This window comes from Haemaphysalis longicornis, unplaced genomic scaffold (assembly GCF_048455015.1).
Source record: "Haemaphysalis longicornis isolate Haplotype H1 unplaced genomic scaffold, Haemaphysalis longicornis Haplotype H1 scaffold_7, whole genome shotgun sequence".
Classification (NCBI taxonomy): Eukaryota; Metazoa; Arthropoda; class Arachnida; order Ixodida; family Ixodidae; genus Haemaphysalis; species Haemaphysalis longicornis.
In genome coordinates, this window is record NW_027526422.1 from 25,684,353 (window position 1) to 25,699,513 (window position 15,161).

The 15,161-nt window shown below is 48.2% G+C and overlaps 1 protein-coding gene across 1 annotated transcript in view; it reads left to right on the forward strand.

The window, feature by feature from the left end:
* Positions 1-15,161, forward strand: part of LOC144144862 (uncharacterized) — a 665,482-nt gene that overhangs the window by 624,331 nt on the left and 25,990 nt on the right. Inside the window, exons 11-15 of the mRNA XM_077676352.1 lie at positions 5,330-5,435; positions 7,702-7,856; positions 11,293-11,376; positions 12,168-12,264; positions 13,452-13,708. Coding sequence (XP_077532478.1) covers positions 5,330-5,435; positions 7,702-7,856; positions 11,293-11,376; positions 12,168-12,264; positions 13,452-13,708 — 699 coding nt within the window. The remainder of the gene's footprint in view (positions 1-5,329; positions 5,436-7,701; positions 7,857-11,292; positions 11,377-12,167; positions 12,265-13,451; positions 13,709-15,161) is intronic.

Consider the following 15,161-nt stretch of genomic DNA (forward strand, 5'->3'; position numbering starts at 1 on the left):
AAACTGACCGAGGGGTTTCCTCAATGAGTCCTCATAGAAACGTCCGAGCATTTCGCAATGAAGTCTGAAGACTCAAAACAACGTCCCAGCTTTGTCCTTGCCTCCTGGCTCTGTAGGATAGACTGGTAAGGTGGGCTGGCTATACACTTCCGGCTTGCGCTTGTCGCAATGCGTATGAAACGGAAACCGTAAAAGTGGAGGGAAGATTCTCTTACTAGCATCTGTCGTTTGTCCCAAACGACTTCGCACAGAAGCAATCAAAAACTTGATGCCGCCCCATTTGGACTAAGCGAGTATAGAGAAAGGGACAAAGTACGAGGCAAAGCATCAAGCCAGGGCACAACAGGGATGCTTCCTACATTTATGAATAGAACTACTACCCTTCTGGGAGCTGCAAACAACCTTGAACACAAAAACTGCTTTATTCCGCCAGACACAGATGTCTCTCAAATCACTTGGTCAACGTTGACGTGAAGTCCTTCTCCAGCTCACCGGGTTAGGCAATCCAGCCAACGCGAAAAGACAGAAGCGAGCGACGTAATGAGGAGCGTATACGACCACGGGGCAGACAGAAACCAAAGAGCAAATAGGGAAGAATGGAGGAAGCGTGCAGTGGTAATGGCAGGCGCTCAGAAACAGCAAATTTAGCCTCCCCTATCCTGCTGCTGTGTCCTCGGGGAGATCCCGCTGAGTTCCGCGAGCCGTAGGGAGGAAGGTGGGACGTGGGAAATGTCTTGCGTATACGCTAGATTGGCGCGAGAAATTGCGCTTGCATGCCTAAAAGACCCGCAATAGGAAACGGAGGACGCACCGGGGCAAGGGAAACGGGAAAGTCGGACACTACGGGAAATTTAACTTCTGTTGCATCACCTAGCCTGCCTGACTTGGTGACGAAAACGAAAATGCGGTCCCGCTTCCCTTTATTACATTTGTTTATCAATTTGCTGCCACCTGACCCGCAGGCGAAGTTTTCCATTTCCCTCGCTGCTCGAGTTTCAGGCTCCTCAATGCGCATGTGTCAGCGCGTCGCAGCAGACGGGAAGCCCCCGGGGTTTCTGGCCCAAAGGTTTTCTTCCTCGTTGAGTCAATTACTCTTTCCATCTCCGAGCTCTGACGTTCCTTACGCTTATGTCAGTCAGCTAGGAGGTTAGTTCTGGAATTGGCCTGGGAGTAATGGCGCAGGCCTAAGACCTCTCAGCATGAAACGGTTTTTATGCCGAACGGGCAGCCGCTAGCCACTATGTGAGGATGAACTGTCGGAGGAGGGAAGGGAGAGGGTGGGGAGGGGGGGAATATCTCTAATGGCCCTTTCATTCTGGTGGCGCCCAGATGATGTAGGACGGCTTGTCCTATCTTCTTAATGAATATACTGACTGGGTTGTGGGACTCGGCAAATTGATAAGGATTGCGTCTATTCCTGTGAATGCCATTCCAGTTATATGGTACGTCTTATATTCGTTACTTGGAAGTAATTGTGTGATTGATAAACTACCATAATTCCCAACTATTCGTGTAATTCAAAGTAGTTACTAGTAGTCCGTACGTAATTCTCCAAAAATGGCTCGCATTTGGAGACGATCATCGGAGGGGAATTCGGTCTCATTATCTTTTCCCAGTCTGGTGCCTCTGCGCACCCTCCTTGCCACTCTTGATTTTGACTGTGGTGTTTAACGCACCGACGCAACGCAGGAGACGAGGCGCGCCGTAATGGAGGGCTCCGGATTAATTTTTGACCACCTGGGGATCTTTAACGTGCGCCGAAATCTCCAACGCACGGGCGCTTTCGCTTTTCGCCTCCACCAGAAAAGCGGCCGCCGGGGCCGGGAAACGAACCCTCGTCCTCGTGCTCAGCCGCACAACGCCTTAGCCACTGAGCCACCGCTGCGGGTCTCGCCAGTCTTTCACTGCGTCGGAAACGAAAGTGGTGTGAGGCGCAGAAACAGAGAAGAGGTGTTCTCTTTCTCCCCCTCCACCTTTGTTAGTTGGAATCTCATTCCCAATGCTGCTTCCCCCTTCACAACATCTGTACCCACTCCCCCATGTATTCCCCCGAAAACCGCCACGTTTAGGGCTCAGTGGAAATTTATATAACCACGAGTTTTTTTCGCGAATTGACGCTTTGTTTCTTGTTGCTGTTGTTATTGCCGTTAATTAAAGTGAGATACTAAGCGCTGTCTATGGCGGAAATCGGCACACAAATAGTTTCTTCGTTCACCATTGTTTTGCGTTCCAAAGGTCAGCCCAATTTCCCCCTCTCTTTCTTACCGTCCTCCGTGGGCAAGTAAGTTGCTGTCATCAACGCGCCTTGTTTCCTGTTGCTTTGTTTTCGCCATCCCGGTCATTCGGACTTCCTGCCTCCTTTCCCGCCTTACGCGTCCACCTTTTTCTTCGAGCGGTGTGCAGCGCGTGTGCCACTCGTCGCAATGCTTCCCTCTTCTGGGTCTACACGAAGACAGACGCGGACACAGCGAAGAACCCCGAGTGTTCAGACTCGCAGGAAAGAGAGTAAGAAGGTGTGAACCAGGCCCAGGCAGCGCGCGGAGGTCTTTGACGTCCGGGTCCCTTTAATAGTGGATGATAGCGCAAATCCCTAAATAGATGACCGTGCTTCACCGCTGGGCAGGCGGAAGGGCCCGTCATTTAGCCGCCAACTCGTCGCTGAGCCCGGTCTTCTTCCGGCGACTACGCCCCACGATTGTCACCGTCCCCCTCACCCCCCGCAGCTCAGGCACCGAGTGGCCCTCTTCTCTTTCCTCCTCCCGGCTGGCAGAGAAGCCGTCGGAGATACCACCTCCCGCCTCAAAGTTCATTGCTCCGCGGCCCGGCCTCGCGCGCACAGCGGCCACAGCCTTTTCATGACGTGTGCCTCAGGGGAGATGATCCATGCACTCTGTGGCCGACCACTCTTCCTTGAGACCACCATTTTTCCTCCCGATTTATTTTTCCCGTGTGAGGGAAAGAAATAGTGCGGAAAACCCTCGAAATCACGCGGGGTTTTTTTTGTTGTTGTTTTTAGGGGTTCTTTTACTTACTTACGACTGAATTTTCCGCACCCCTGTCACGCGAGAAACTTAATAATCCTACAAAAAATCAATTCCTCTCTCGATTGTCGTCCCACGAGGTCGTTGACACTTCTCGGCAGCTGGATACACTCGCGATTAAAATGAAGTCGAAGTTCCTGACCAAACGCCCCCCATCGCGAGCGAGAAAAGAGAATGCGAAGGAAGCGGGGAGAATCGAGATGAGGAGAAACTGGCGCCAACGGGCTTGGGAGTGGTGGTTGGCCGCTCTGTCGCACTTGCTTCGTCCTCCAATTGATCACACTTTTTTTTTGTGCGTGTGCGTGGGGTGAGCTCGCAAGTGTAAGCGACTGCGTAGCGGCGCATCTTGAGGTTGGCTGCGGATTACGGTTACGAGAGACCCGTCTCGACGAGTCACTGGTGCTTGAGTGTAGGACAGCCTAATCCCATCCACGTGGCCATGGGTTTGCTACGGTGGTTCCCTGCCGAAATTGAAAGTACAAACACATCCGGGCACCTAGGCCTTTTTTTTCTTTTACTATGGCACATGTTAGGGCTGCAGAACCGTCTGCAGTTAACAAGAGCCACACGTTCCGGCGCACTAGATTGGCGAGGATCTCATAAAACGTAAATATCTAAGTCTGCTTTTGTGGAAAAATACATTGCGGCAAGCGCCGACTCTTGCGGGCTTCCTGGTCGAATAAATCCGCTATTCGGTCATTTACTGGAAGTCTGCAACAGCTGAGACTGAAGCTTTAATCTGAGCTAGAGCTCTGCGAGCTGTACGGTTGCAATTCCTACGGCTCTTCTCTTCGCATTTGCAGTCCGAGAAGACCCACAAATGTGAACTCTCTTTGTGTCGACGTTTTTTTTTTTTTTTCTTTTCTTCTTTTTTTTTTTTACTACGCTCCGCCACAGCTAGGTGGAGTTCCCGTGACTCACCGCTTTTCTCTCGGCTGGTCCTTCCCGTGCGCGGAGAACACTGTGCCGTAACGCTATACAAAATTTAGGCTTAATTTTTTATTTCTCAGTGCATTTACTAACTGTTCCACTTGTTGTTTTTATTCTGCACCTTTTGCAGCCGAGACAGCTGAAGGTTTAGATCTGTAATAAAAAAATGTGGAGCGAAAGTACCCTTTTTTAGCGGTGAATTTTGCAAGTGAGTCATGAACAAGCAATAATACTTGGGGCTCATACCCGATGGGGAACAGTGCCGTAATGACGATTCCGAACCTAGCTCACAATCGCGGTGAGCTGAGTCGGTTGTCCCACTGAGAAAGGGACAATAAAGTTAGACAAAACAGTGTATCGCCTCGTCTCTCTCACTCGTCTCGTTTCCCCCACCCCCTTCCCCAACGAAGCTAATGTTTTGATTTTTCCATTTAACTCAACCATGGTTGCAGTTGTGCCGTCATTTTTTTTTTTTTTTTCAAATTTTGAAGATTTAAAAAAATAAATTTGCTTCTACATTCTTTTGAATGTTGACTCAACGAGGAAGTCAGTCTGTCCGCCTGTAACACTTAATGCATGAAAGTTCCGCCACTTAGGAAACTACGTTAAGTAAAAGTCCCTATTTACAGAATTTTGTCATTTAAGGCCGCCGGTGTGTATCATAAAAAAAATTAGCAGTGGCTTAGCTCGGCTATACCAGGATATCCGTAGCGTGAGCTGAGGTTCAGCTGGTTATTCTTAGGTTTCCTGGTTGTCTAGGATTAGCTGGTTATCATGCTTACTGTTGCTAAAACGATTTCCAAACCAATCCAATCCAATGCAATCTAATCCAGTCCAGTCCAGTCATGCTCCTCCCTCATGGCTCCTCCCGCAGCACGGCTCTCCAGGAGCCACGCGAAACTGCTATCAAGCGGCTCCGACGCAGCGTCAGACTTGGCTTCTGCGCAACGGAGGCGCACAGCTAGGCACGCGCCTGCGCCAGTGCGTCTGCCGCGGCTACGACGTCACTCCTCTGGAATGCGCAGACCGGCGAATGTGCGGACTCAATTTTCTACACACCCGCACTCCAATTGGATTGGATTTCAATCCAACACAATCCAATTGAATCCAATCCAATCCAATCCTGTCCAATCCGATCCAAACTAATCCAATGCTCCTCGCGCTTGCGCAGAACGGTCCTTCACGGCCCACGCGAAACTGTTCAACCTCGGCCAGTGTAGCTTACGCTACAGTATCATTCCAGCAGTGTCTTTGTGCATACTTGTGAAGCCAGCCGTAAGAAGGCTTAGTGTTCAGCCGGTGCGGGATTCTGCTCTATTCTAAGTGAATGCCCTGTGTTGAATTTCTCTCGGTACCAGGGGGCGGATGCAGGGCGGAGGAGACATCAACTCGGCCCTCGGCTGCCTACCAGACAAGCTCAAGACGGAGCTGGCACTCCACGTCAATCTCAAGACGCTAAAAAAGGTGCCTGTGCCAAGTTTTTGTCCTTGATTCGGCCTTTGAGTGGCGGCCAACTCTTAAAGGGACCCTACAATGCCTTTCTCAACTTTTTTTTAAAATCTTAAATGTTTTAAGAATGCAGCAAACAAACACATCTGGTACATTGAATAGGGGATCACAAAGTACTCAGGCCAGAATTTAGGGCTGTGTGCCCATCAGGTAACTTAGAACCTTGCTAAAAAATTTTCCTCTTTGCCGTTCGTGGCGTTCATCAGGCGCTTAAATTACGTTATTACAGCAATGCAAGAGCGACTGCCCGGCTTTCTTTAAGCTGCAACAATAAATGGTTTGGATAGTCACTTTAGAAAAAAAAGCTGCAAAAGCAACGCAGGAACGGAAGGCGGGTATCCTGCGACGAGCAAATCAGCGTGCCGCTGTGTGCTGGTGATAATTATAGCTTTCAAAATACTTCCAGACGCGAAGGAAAGAGTGAAAGCGTTTATCGGAAATGTTGCTTAGCCCCTTTAAGAGGATCAAGAAATTATTATGCACTTCAGTGCGGATTTATCTAAAAAGGAAGAAACCAGTATCCGCAGCATACACAGCGGTTAGAAGAATGATGGGCCCCGCAGAAGAATCCTTCGTAGATTTATGTTCCCAGGAAAAGAAGAATTCCCTTTACACAATGCTCAGAGTACATATAAAGGCGTGTACTATTAGTACATGCTTTTCTAGAGTACCAAGACAGACCGCTATTGAACATTGTTTTGTCAATAAACAATAAACAATAAACACGCCTTCCTATGAGTACATACATTTCTATGAGTACATGCCTTTCTAGGCTTTCTACGTGGCTTTCTAACGAGTACACATTATACTCGTGGTACAGAAACGGCGGCACTTTGCCAGATGAGCTCGGTCCAACATAGCGCTTGGGCGTTAGAATCTCCTTTTCACTACCACTTCTCTGCCCTTTGCTTTACCCTTAAAGGAGTATTGACACCAATTTTTGGCGTTAATATTATTGCGCAGTTCGCTTCCTGTACTCAACAGAATACCCTGGTGAAATATCGGCGGCCTGCGACGCGAAGAACATACCTTATTTAGATCTCATTTATCGCGCCGACGGAAGAGCGCGCGTAGAGGCGCTCAGCAAATGGACATCAGCGTGACATCATCCCGGACATAGAGTTTCATGCTAATATACACAAGAGGGAAATCTGGCTCCACTGTCTAGGGGAGCCGCGCTTCGGCAAGCGTTCCAGCATGTACCACACGTTACACTTGTCCTTGGCATGGCTCATGAACAGGCTGAAAAGTTGGCTCTGGCTGCAAAAAGCAACAACATTACTGTAGAAGGCTCATCAAATTTGTTTTGCTATTATAAAATTAAACCTCCAGAAAGATTAATTTGTTAATAATTATGTAGAAGCTTCATGCACGATGAACAAGAAAAAAATGTTACCCTTTTTTGTTGATTTTGGCTTCGAGACAAAAAAGAAACCATATGGCTATCTAAGCCAAGTAGGCGAGGAACGTCGCTAGCAGCAATGGCACCGCCCACGGCGGCCCGCTACTGCAGTGACAGATTTCCCTCTAGTATATATTAGTATAAACTCTACGATCGGGGGGTAGCCAAAAGAAGTGACGCGGCCAGTGCTCGTCAGAAATTAGTGACGTCACTTCATGTGCGCGGCCCCGCGAGCGGCGACTGGGTGCTGGCGCATTCACAAACAGGTACATGTAGCCAGAGCTACAGGCATATTTGCTGCCCAGCCCTATTGGCAAAAATAAAATTCCACCTACGGGAAAGGAAGCAATAATAAGCCCGGAATCGCAATAGAAGTCGCCATTAGAACTTTTATTGAAAGCGGACATCGAATTTCCGCCGCTATGGTAGGCCTATCACCTTCAGGCAACTCAGCCATTCAGCTCCGGCGGCGTCGCGGTCGAAACAACGCCCCCACCCGCCTCCGTAGTGTTTTGATGTCCGCACAAAGTGGTGAGGTCATGCCGGGATTCCCTCATATGCGCCTTTTGGGCTGAAAGCGCGGGAAATTGAAACGAACGGTTTTTCAGGGAGTTCAATGTTATTAATTATTGCGCGCTCAAGTATTGAAAGTGCTGTTTCGGGTTCGCCAGACAATTAAGCATAGATTACAGCAATAAAAATGGAACATAAAATTTTTGTGTCAGTACTGCTTTAACAAAAACCCAACCAACGAGCTGGTATAGCGCCAATACTGACGCTCCGCTTCCCGAATATCCCCCCCCTCCTCCCCCTTTACAGGTTACAATCTTCCAGGAGTGCCAGCCCGAGTTTCTGCACGACCTAGTGCTCAAGATGCGTGCCTACATATTCACCCCGGGTGACCTCATCTGCCGCAAGGGAGAGGTCGCCCGAGAGATGTTTATCATCGCCGATGGCATCTTAGAAGTTATCAGGTGAGTAGCAAGGCCCGCACGCCCCACCTCTTAAAATCGTGTCTGTCGTGTGTGCAGCCCGTTAATCAAGGTCGCAGAGTGAAAGAAGGCCTCGCGGCCAAGAAATAGCGTTGCTAGGCAGCGTTGTTCTGTCGGAGTGGAAAGCCTCTCCTGTCTTGGTTGAGCGCAGCTTTCCGTCGGCGAATCTTGCACGGTAATACCCTGCCGACGGACGTGTACAAGGAGGCAAAACTAGTGTTACCGAAAATTTCGATATCTTACTTCGGATTTGCTGTTTCTTATTTTGATTCCGAGTATCCCTCTTCATTTTTAGTCGCCTTGACATGGAGCGCAAACACTGAGATTGAGTGAACGAATACGTTAACGCCACAGCTTAATTAAAGTGGCCATTTTACCGCGACTAGCCTTTTTGCGGGATGGCGCAAGCCTAAGTAAGTACTTCAGACAAAGTCCGGCAAAGTTTGTCTTTTTTAGACGGAAGGGGAATTCACGACTAATAGCCTTAGGGACATGCAGTAAATTAGGATTAGCTTCAATTTTGAAGGCAATTCAAGGACCTTAAAAGTTTTACGTTAATGGAGGCTGAGCTCTGCCAGTAATCCTCGTGAGTTCCCAACTGTCTCGAAGGAGAGCTAATTAGCCCTCGGTGACGATGTGACTTCAAGACGCCTCCACCGAGGACCGCTTCCCTCAGTTTCTCAGATTCCTACAAAGGCGTAGTGATGCAATATTTCGGCCTGTTGTTACCAAGAGGGAGGCTTCACCGCTGAAAGCAATGGCGCTACCCAAAATGCCTGCCGTGCAGCTTATGTTTGTTTTTTTAGGACAACGTTCTTTCATTAATTTCGGGCTACTGTCAGTGCAATTGTGGCTTTTGTCGCAGTTCCAGTTGTTCCAGTTGTAAGGAAGAATTTGTTCCTTATAAATGGCGATAATGATAGCCGCCGTGGCTGAGGACGTTCGGACTCACCGTGTTTTTCTTCTCAGAGTTAGACAACGTTCCGTAAGCAAGCACACCTCTCTCTGAGGCTCGTGTTTAGTGTCAAGAAATTCGCCCATTGATATATTTAAAGCGTTAAAGGGCACTTGAAGAGGGAATGGGGCACGTACTTTGTTAAGCGAAGTGTGGTATTGGACTAGTTGGTGATTCATCTTATTAACAATACAGCGCGACAGAAACAAAGAATTAAGCGAGGCACACAGGACGAGCGCTAGAATCCCCTGCCTCGTCCTGTGTGCCTCGCTTAAGTCTTTGTTTCTGTCGCGCTGTATTGTTAAGACGTACTTTGTCCTTCGTCCAGTCGGCCGATCGTCTAGCGGACTGGACTATCGGCTGTTCGTGGTAGAGACAATCTGAATGTATTGGTAGAAGGCGTACACAGCCCTTCTCCGCTTCTTCAACAATGCAGGCTTACACAAACAAGTACACAACTTGACAAAAGGGCTATGATCGCACCCTCGTCTCCGCTCAGTTCTCTTTGGAGACCGGTTTCCTCCGCTGTTTCTCATTTACCTCTTAAATCCCTCTCCCCTTGCTCAGTATAGCAAACCGGGCTCTGCGTATGGTTAAACTCCCACCGTCTTCTTTCGTCCTGATCCTCATCCCAAAAACGTATTCTTTCAAAGAAAGAAACAGGCGCGCGGAATTCTTAAGAATTCCATTTTCTCCCAGTGGTACTGAGGACAACCGACGGACAATGCCGAATGCCTTTCAGATGAAATGTGCAGCGTCAGCGACATTCGGTGTCTCTACTAACGTTTGTGCAAGCCGCACACTGTCCCTCCGTAGCGCCGAACACGAGCGGCCCAACGTCGATGCGAAGACCTCATAACGAAACTAGAGACGCTACCCTGCCGGCTATACACAACCAGGAAACAAATGATGAAGAGCCGTCAGTTTTTTGCGCTGCGAAGCCTCGCCTGTTCTTAACTAGCAATTTCGCCTATGCTTGTGAAAACAATAAGCAAACAAAAGGGTTTTAACCATGTGCACGGGCGATTCAGTCGGCTCGGTAAAACATGCAAAATATAGTGAAAAAAGCATGTATAAAATTCGAGCTCTGCAGCGGGGGTCTTCTCGGTGTACTGGAGTGGACGGCCACCTTAGGTTACGGCGGCGGCGATATAGATGCTTCAGATTCCATAGCGACCCTGCGTGGACTACGCGCAGAGCGGCTTAACTGGCTGGTTGGTCACTTCTACGCCCCTGGTGAGATGGGTATGTGCACGTGGTCGCGGCAACTCTGTGTGAGTGGTGGTAGGCGTATTTGACAAACCTGACCCCCTAGGCACGCCTACAAACGCCTCCTTCACGCATCGTTCTAGAAATATCGCAGAATTAATTAGACGTGTTGCTGAACTGATCCCCCTAAATTATACAAAGCCGCGATTACTTTCGTAAAGAATGCTTAGAAATGACCATAGAGAACGTGCCGCGGTAAAAAGATCGCTTCTCTTTGCAAAGGAATGTTAAAATTACTGGGACTCGAACTAAGGCCGCTAGCGTGAAAATCCCACGTTACTGACGCCTAACGTTTTCTTTTTTCTTTTGATACACTCCATATTTATATGACTAAATATGGGTGCCGTTAACATTAAAATATGAAGGAGAGTGCAGCTGAGGATGGCTACATGTTCGCACGTAGGTACGTTCACACATACATATGTTCACACATAGATATGTACGAAAGATGATCTCAGTGACAGGCGTGAAGCAGATGGTACGAAACTTGAAATAGGGGGAAATATCTCTACGTACACCAAGAAATAACGCTAATAACTAGTTGCGGTACCCAAAGTATGAATACGGCTTGACAAAAAGAATTAATGGTGAATAAAAAATGGTGCATTTGTGGCACAGTAATTTGCGTGTCTGCCTTTAACGTCCACCCTTCCCGAGTTACGTGCTTGTTTTTACGGATGGCCTTCTTTGTCTCAAAGGAGATATTAGCGAATAGAACAGATAGTAGTAAGAAAATAGAAGCTGTGTTCCAAACGAACGAGTGGATGGCTCCCGGGGAGTGGGGGAGGTGAGTCTAGGTGGCCAACTTTGTCAAAACATGCTGGTGGGAACTCGAACGAAACGGAAAATCCCGCAGGTAAGCGTTATCCACAGCACATCTGCAGGGATTGCTCTCGCCTTTGTTTAAGGCTTAAGGTTAGCTAACCGTAAACCTTGAGCGGGACGACAGGCCAGCCAACCTGAAATTCATACGTCAAGCTGTGGGTACTTGCTAACGCAGTTGTAAATTGTAACGTTCTGCCAAATGTCGGGAAAATCAAGAGAAAGCGTTGGCCAACACACCTTTCCGGTAAATTCATAACGTCCCTGTGGGCTCCATGCCCAATGTAAATCCTACCTCGGGTACATATGTTACTGTCAACGTCAACAGCCCAAAGCCGAGTACTTATTTACTTCGGCTCCCTCTTTTTCTAGCGAAACCGGAAAAGTGCTCACTCAAATGAAGGCCGGTGACTTCTTTGGGGAAATCGGCATCCTAAACCTTGATGGATTCAACAGGTAAGATGCAACCCCCGTTTCGTAAGATGCAACCCACGATTCAGTGCCCTATGTATTGCACATGTACGCATGCAACCACCCCGTTTTATTTCTTTTTTATCGCAAATAGTTATTAAACACGTACTGTAGTAACAACCCTCCTTGCAACGTAAATGCTCATTTCGGGAATCGACAGAAAGCATTGTAAATGTTTGCAAACATTTGCGGATGGGTTAAACTAAAACATTGCAACAGCATTTGAGTGTCTTATACTTTTGGTATACGGCCTTATGCCGGGACGTATGTATGTGTGTCATAAAGTACACTGTGGGTTAAAAAATTCAGGATAGAGAGACAATAGAGGAAACAAGGACAGCTATCATTGCAGATTAGCATTCGCTAGCTTTACACCCAAAGTTTGTGGAAGGGTAGTGGGGCCAGAAATACAAATGGCAGAGTGTTAAGCTCACTCACAGCAAGCTTCTTTTTTCCTTCTGTACTTCGCGGCTCAACCACATTTTAGGCCCTCAGTTCCTTGATTGCTTGTATTTACAAGAGCCCTGCGCTCTCCTGGCCGTTGATGACTGCTCCTTTCCTCCTCATCTTTAGTACCATCATCTTTACATGGTGCCCTCATCTTTAGGATGCATTACACCATTTCATTTCATGCCGTTTACTCGCCCCTTAGGCACTGTGTTCTGCTGTTCTTGTTGCCCTCCGGAATGTCTTCGAATGATGCAGGAAATATCACCCGCTTGTACACTCAATCTATTCTTCCCCCACCTTTCTTCTATTTTGTTGTGGCACCACAGGAGAACAGCTGACGTCCGCTCTGTGGGCTACTCGGAGCTGTTCAGCCTTTCCAGGGAAGACGTTCTGTCTGCCATGAAGGATTACCCAGAAGCGGAGGTAACACCTCCTTCTTCTTCGACGAATTCTCTTCCGGTATCTCAAAGTAGACCATCCGCCCACGGTACTGCGTACGCGTATAGAGTTCGCAAAGCGCGGCTGGGTTAGTTTAAGGGTGGAAGAATTCGCTAAAAGGGGAGATATTCACGGAGTTGTCGCATTAAAAAACGCATTTTTCTTTACTAATATTCTGCGTTGTTTGTAGTGTTGTGGTAGCTACGGCAGCGCAAGCGCGGGACAATGATCCTTGACATGACGTCAGCCATGACGTCCTCTCGCTTCCGGCTTGCGCTTAACCTTCAACGAGGTGGTGCCGTCATCTACTATGTGCCTAACGAAGTTCTTCCTCTAAAACTGCTACGGGAACGTACTCACCGTGTAGCATTTAAGCAGTCTTTAGCGGTTTAGTGCTGAAATTACAGCGTAAAAAGCGTACGATGTGCTCAGCACTTAGGCTCACTATTGAAGGCAGCGTGCTTCCCTCTAGTATTGTTTGATCTGGCAGCAGTTCATACATGCATCCGACTGGTCAAGTCAAGTCAAGTCAAATTTTATTTACCAGATACACACAAGTGTAGCTCTGGATGGTCTCCTGGGCTAAAAGCTGCAATGAGCAGCTTGACAGGGGCCCAGGAGCCTTTGTAATATTCTGCGTTGTTTGTAGTGTTGTGGTAGCTACGGCAGCGCAAGCGCGGGACAATGATCCCTGACATGACGTCAGCCATGACGTCCTCTCGCTTCCGGCTTCCGGTTTATAGCGCTTTAAGTTTCTGAGCCGCGTTGTGAGCTCATTAAGACGAAACGAAAGCGGCCACTAGTTTGTGTGTTTTTAAAGGTGTTTATGTAATTTAATTGTTACTCCTTTTTCCCTAATGGAGAAAAAAATTGTTTTCCTGGTGCGTTCTGATTTTCGCTCTTCTTGGTAAGTATAGTATGTTTAGCCTAGAGTGCGTAGCTGGGACTAGCAAGGAAGCTTTGAACAAGAGCTGCCTACATGTTGTGCCTGCCTTTCTTCAGTGTGAGTACAAATCAATGGTTTAGTAGCGTCTGATTATTCGTCCGTTGACTTTTACGTTGCTAATTCGTTTGCAATTCTCACTGCCAGCTTCTCAGAGAAGTACGGCGCCAGACGGAACGTCACTGAAGCCGGTATAACCACTCGCTCTGCTCTGCTGCTGCGCACACAGGAGATCCTGCAGGCGATGGGTCGGAAGCGGCTCATGGAGGCGCGCCTGGCGGCGTCCGTGAAGAAAGCGGACGACATGATATCGCGCAGCACGGCCGGAGGCGGCCCCGTGCCCCCGTCGTCCGTGGCCGGGGACGGCTCGGCGTCGCCCCAGGGCTCGGTGCAGTCGAGAGGCCCGCGCTCGATGGACGCCATGCGCAGGCTGCGCAAGGACGTCAAAAACCTCAGGCAGCTTCTCAGGAGCCGCACCAACACCACGTGAGCCTCCGAGAGACGCCACTGTACTGTACTCGTCGCCGCCGCCCCCTTTATATTGAGACGTCACTATTTCCGCGGGCTGCTGTAGGAAAATAAAGGGAAAAACGGGCCTGATTTTTATTAAGAAGGGTGTCGGATATAAAACAAGATGGGGTGTGTCGATCTTCTGCAGTGCTCAGTGTCCTGAAGTGCCTAACCGGTGCACGCAGGCAATAAACCTTCGACAGAGCCTGGAAACAGTTCCACCGAGGTCACTATATATGTATATGCACCCACATATTCTGAGAGACAGAGTTCCGAAATTAAACCTTAATTTGGCTGCCGAGATAAGAGAGCTACCAAGCAGCGGGACCTTGCGATGACGGTTACTACCCACAGATGATAATGGCGATGGGTACACTGGTAGGAAGGAATAGCGGAAAAACGTACCCCTCGGTGTTCACACTGCATGTGATGATGGTGATGTTGCGTACAGTCATGAATATCTGGAAAGCGCGTCCCTGTGCTCACAATATACACAAAACCCTTGGAGATAATCATTTGGTTCAGCTTCATCACAGCGCACTCGACTGGCTAATCAATGCAGCCAACAAGAAAATTTCAAGGAAACACGCTGTCGAGCTCCACAACTAGAACCCATTTCTGTGAAGTGTTGTGCACGTTACTTTAATTCATCGAATTTTCTTCGCTAGCGGAATGAATTCGTCACTAGGTTGCATTACGGGGAAGCTGAGCCACAGGATTGCCTTAGAGTACATTCCCAGTAAGAAACAAACAATAACAGCCAAACCCTACTGCTGATTTTGATGGATAGAAGAACGTAGGGAATCAAGAATTCGAGCAATACTGAGTACACCCTCAAAAAAACCTGCCGACATGACGCATTAATGACTTTCTTTTTCTTTCTTCCTTCTGCCGTTCTCGAGCGCATAAATTATGTCGTAATCGTTGTTTCCCCGTCTCATTTTCGTTTAATATTATTTCCATTTTACTGCATTTTAATGAAGCCATCAGTCGCGTTTCGGAAATGCGTCGTTGCGTTTAGGCGGGAAATGCTTATAGAACGGGCCTACCGGCCTTCAAGTTTTCGAGTCTGCGGCGTACGCGCGCGTAGATATTTGAGCGAAGGTCTGGAAACTAAAACTCCCTTCTCAGTACTCAGTAGTCGTCACTACTGAATGGTAATAATAACGACTCACTATATTTTGCTTGCTAGCTGTTACATAAGTACCAATGTAATGTTCGCGCATTTTTATGCTACTTTTATGAGCTGCTTTTTTTACTAGGATCGAGGCGGAGTAACCATTCATGACGGTTTTTAATAGTGCACGAACTGATACCAGGAACAGTAAAATACAGGCTCCTTGGTAGATAGACTTGTGCGTCCATCTGTTGCCACGAAAATAAAGGTACCGTATGTGCAGAGGCCACATTGTCCGCATGCATGGGATGG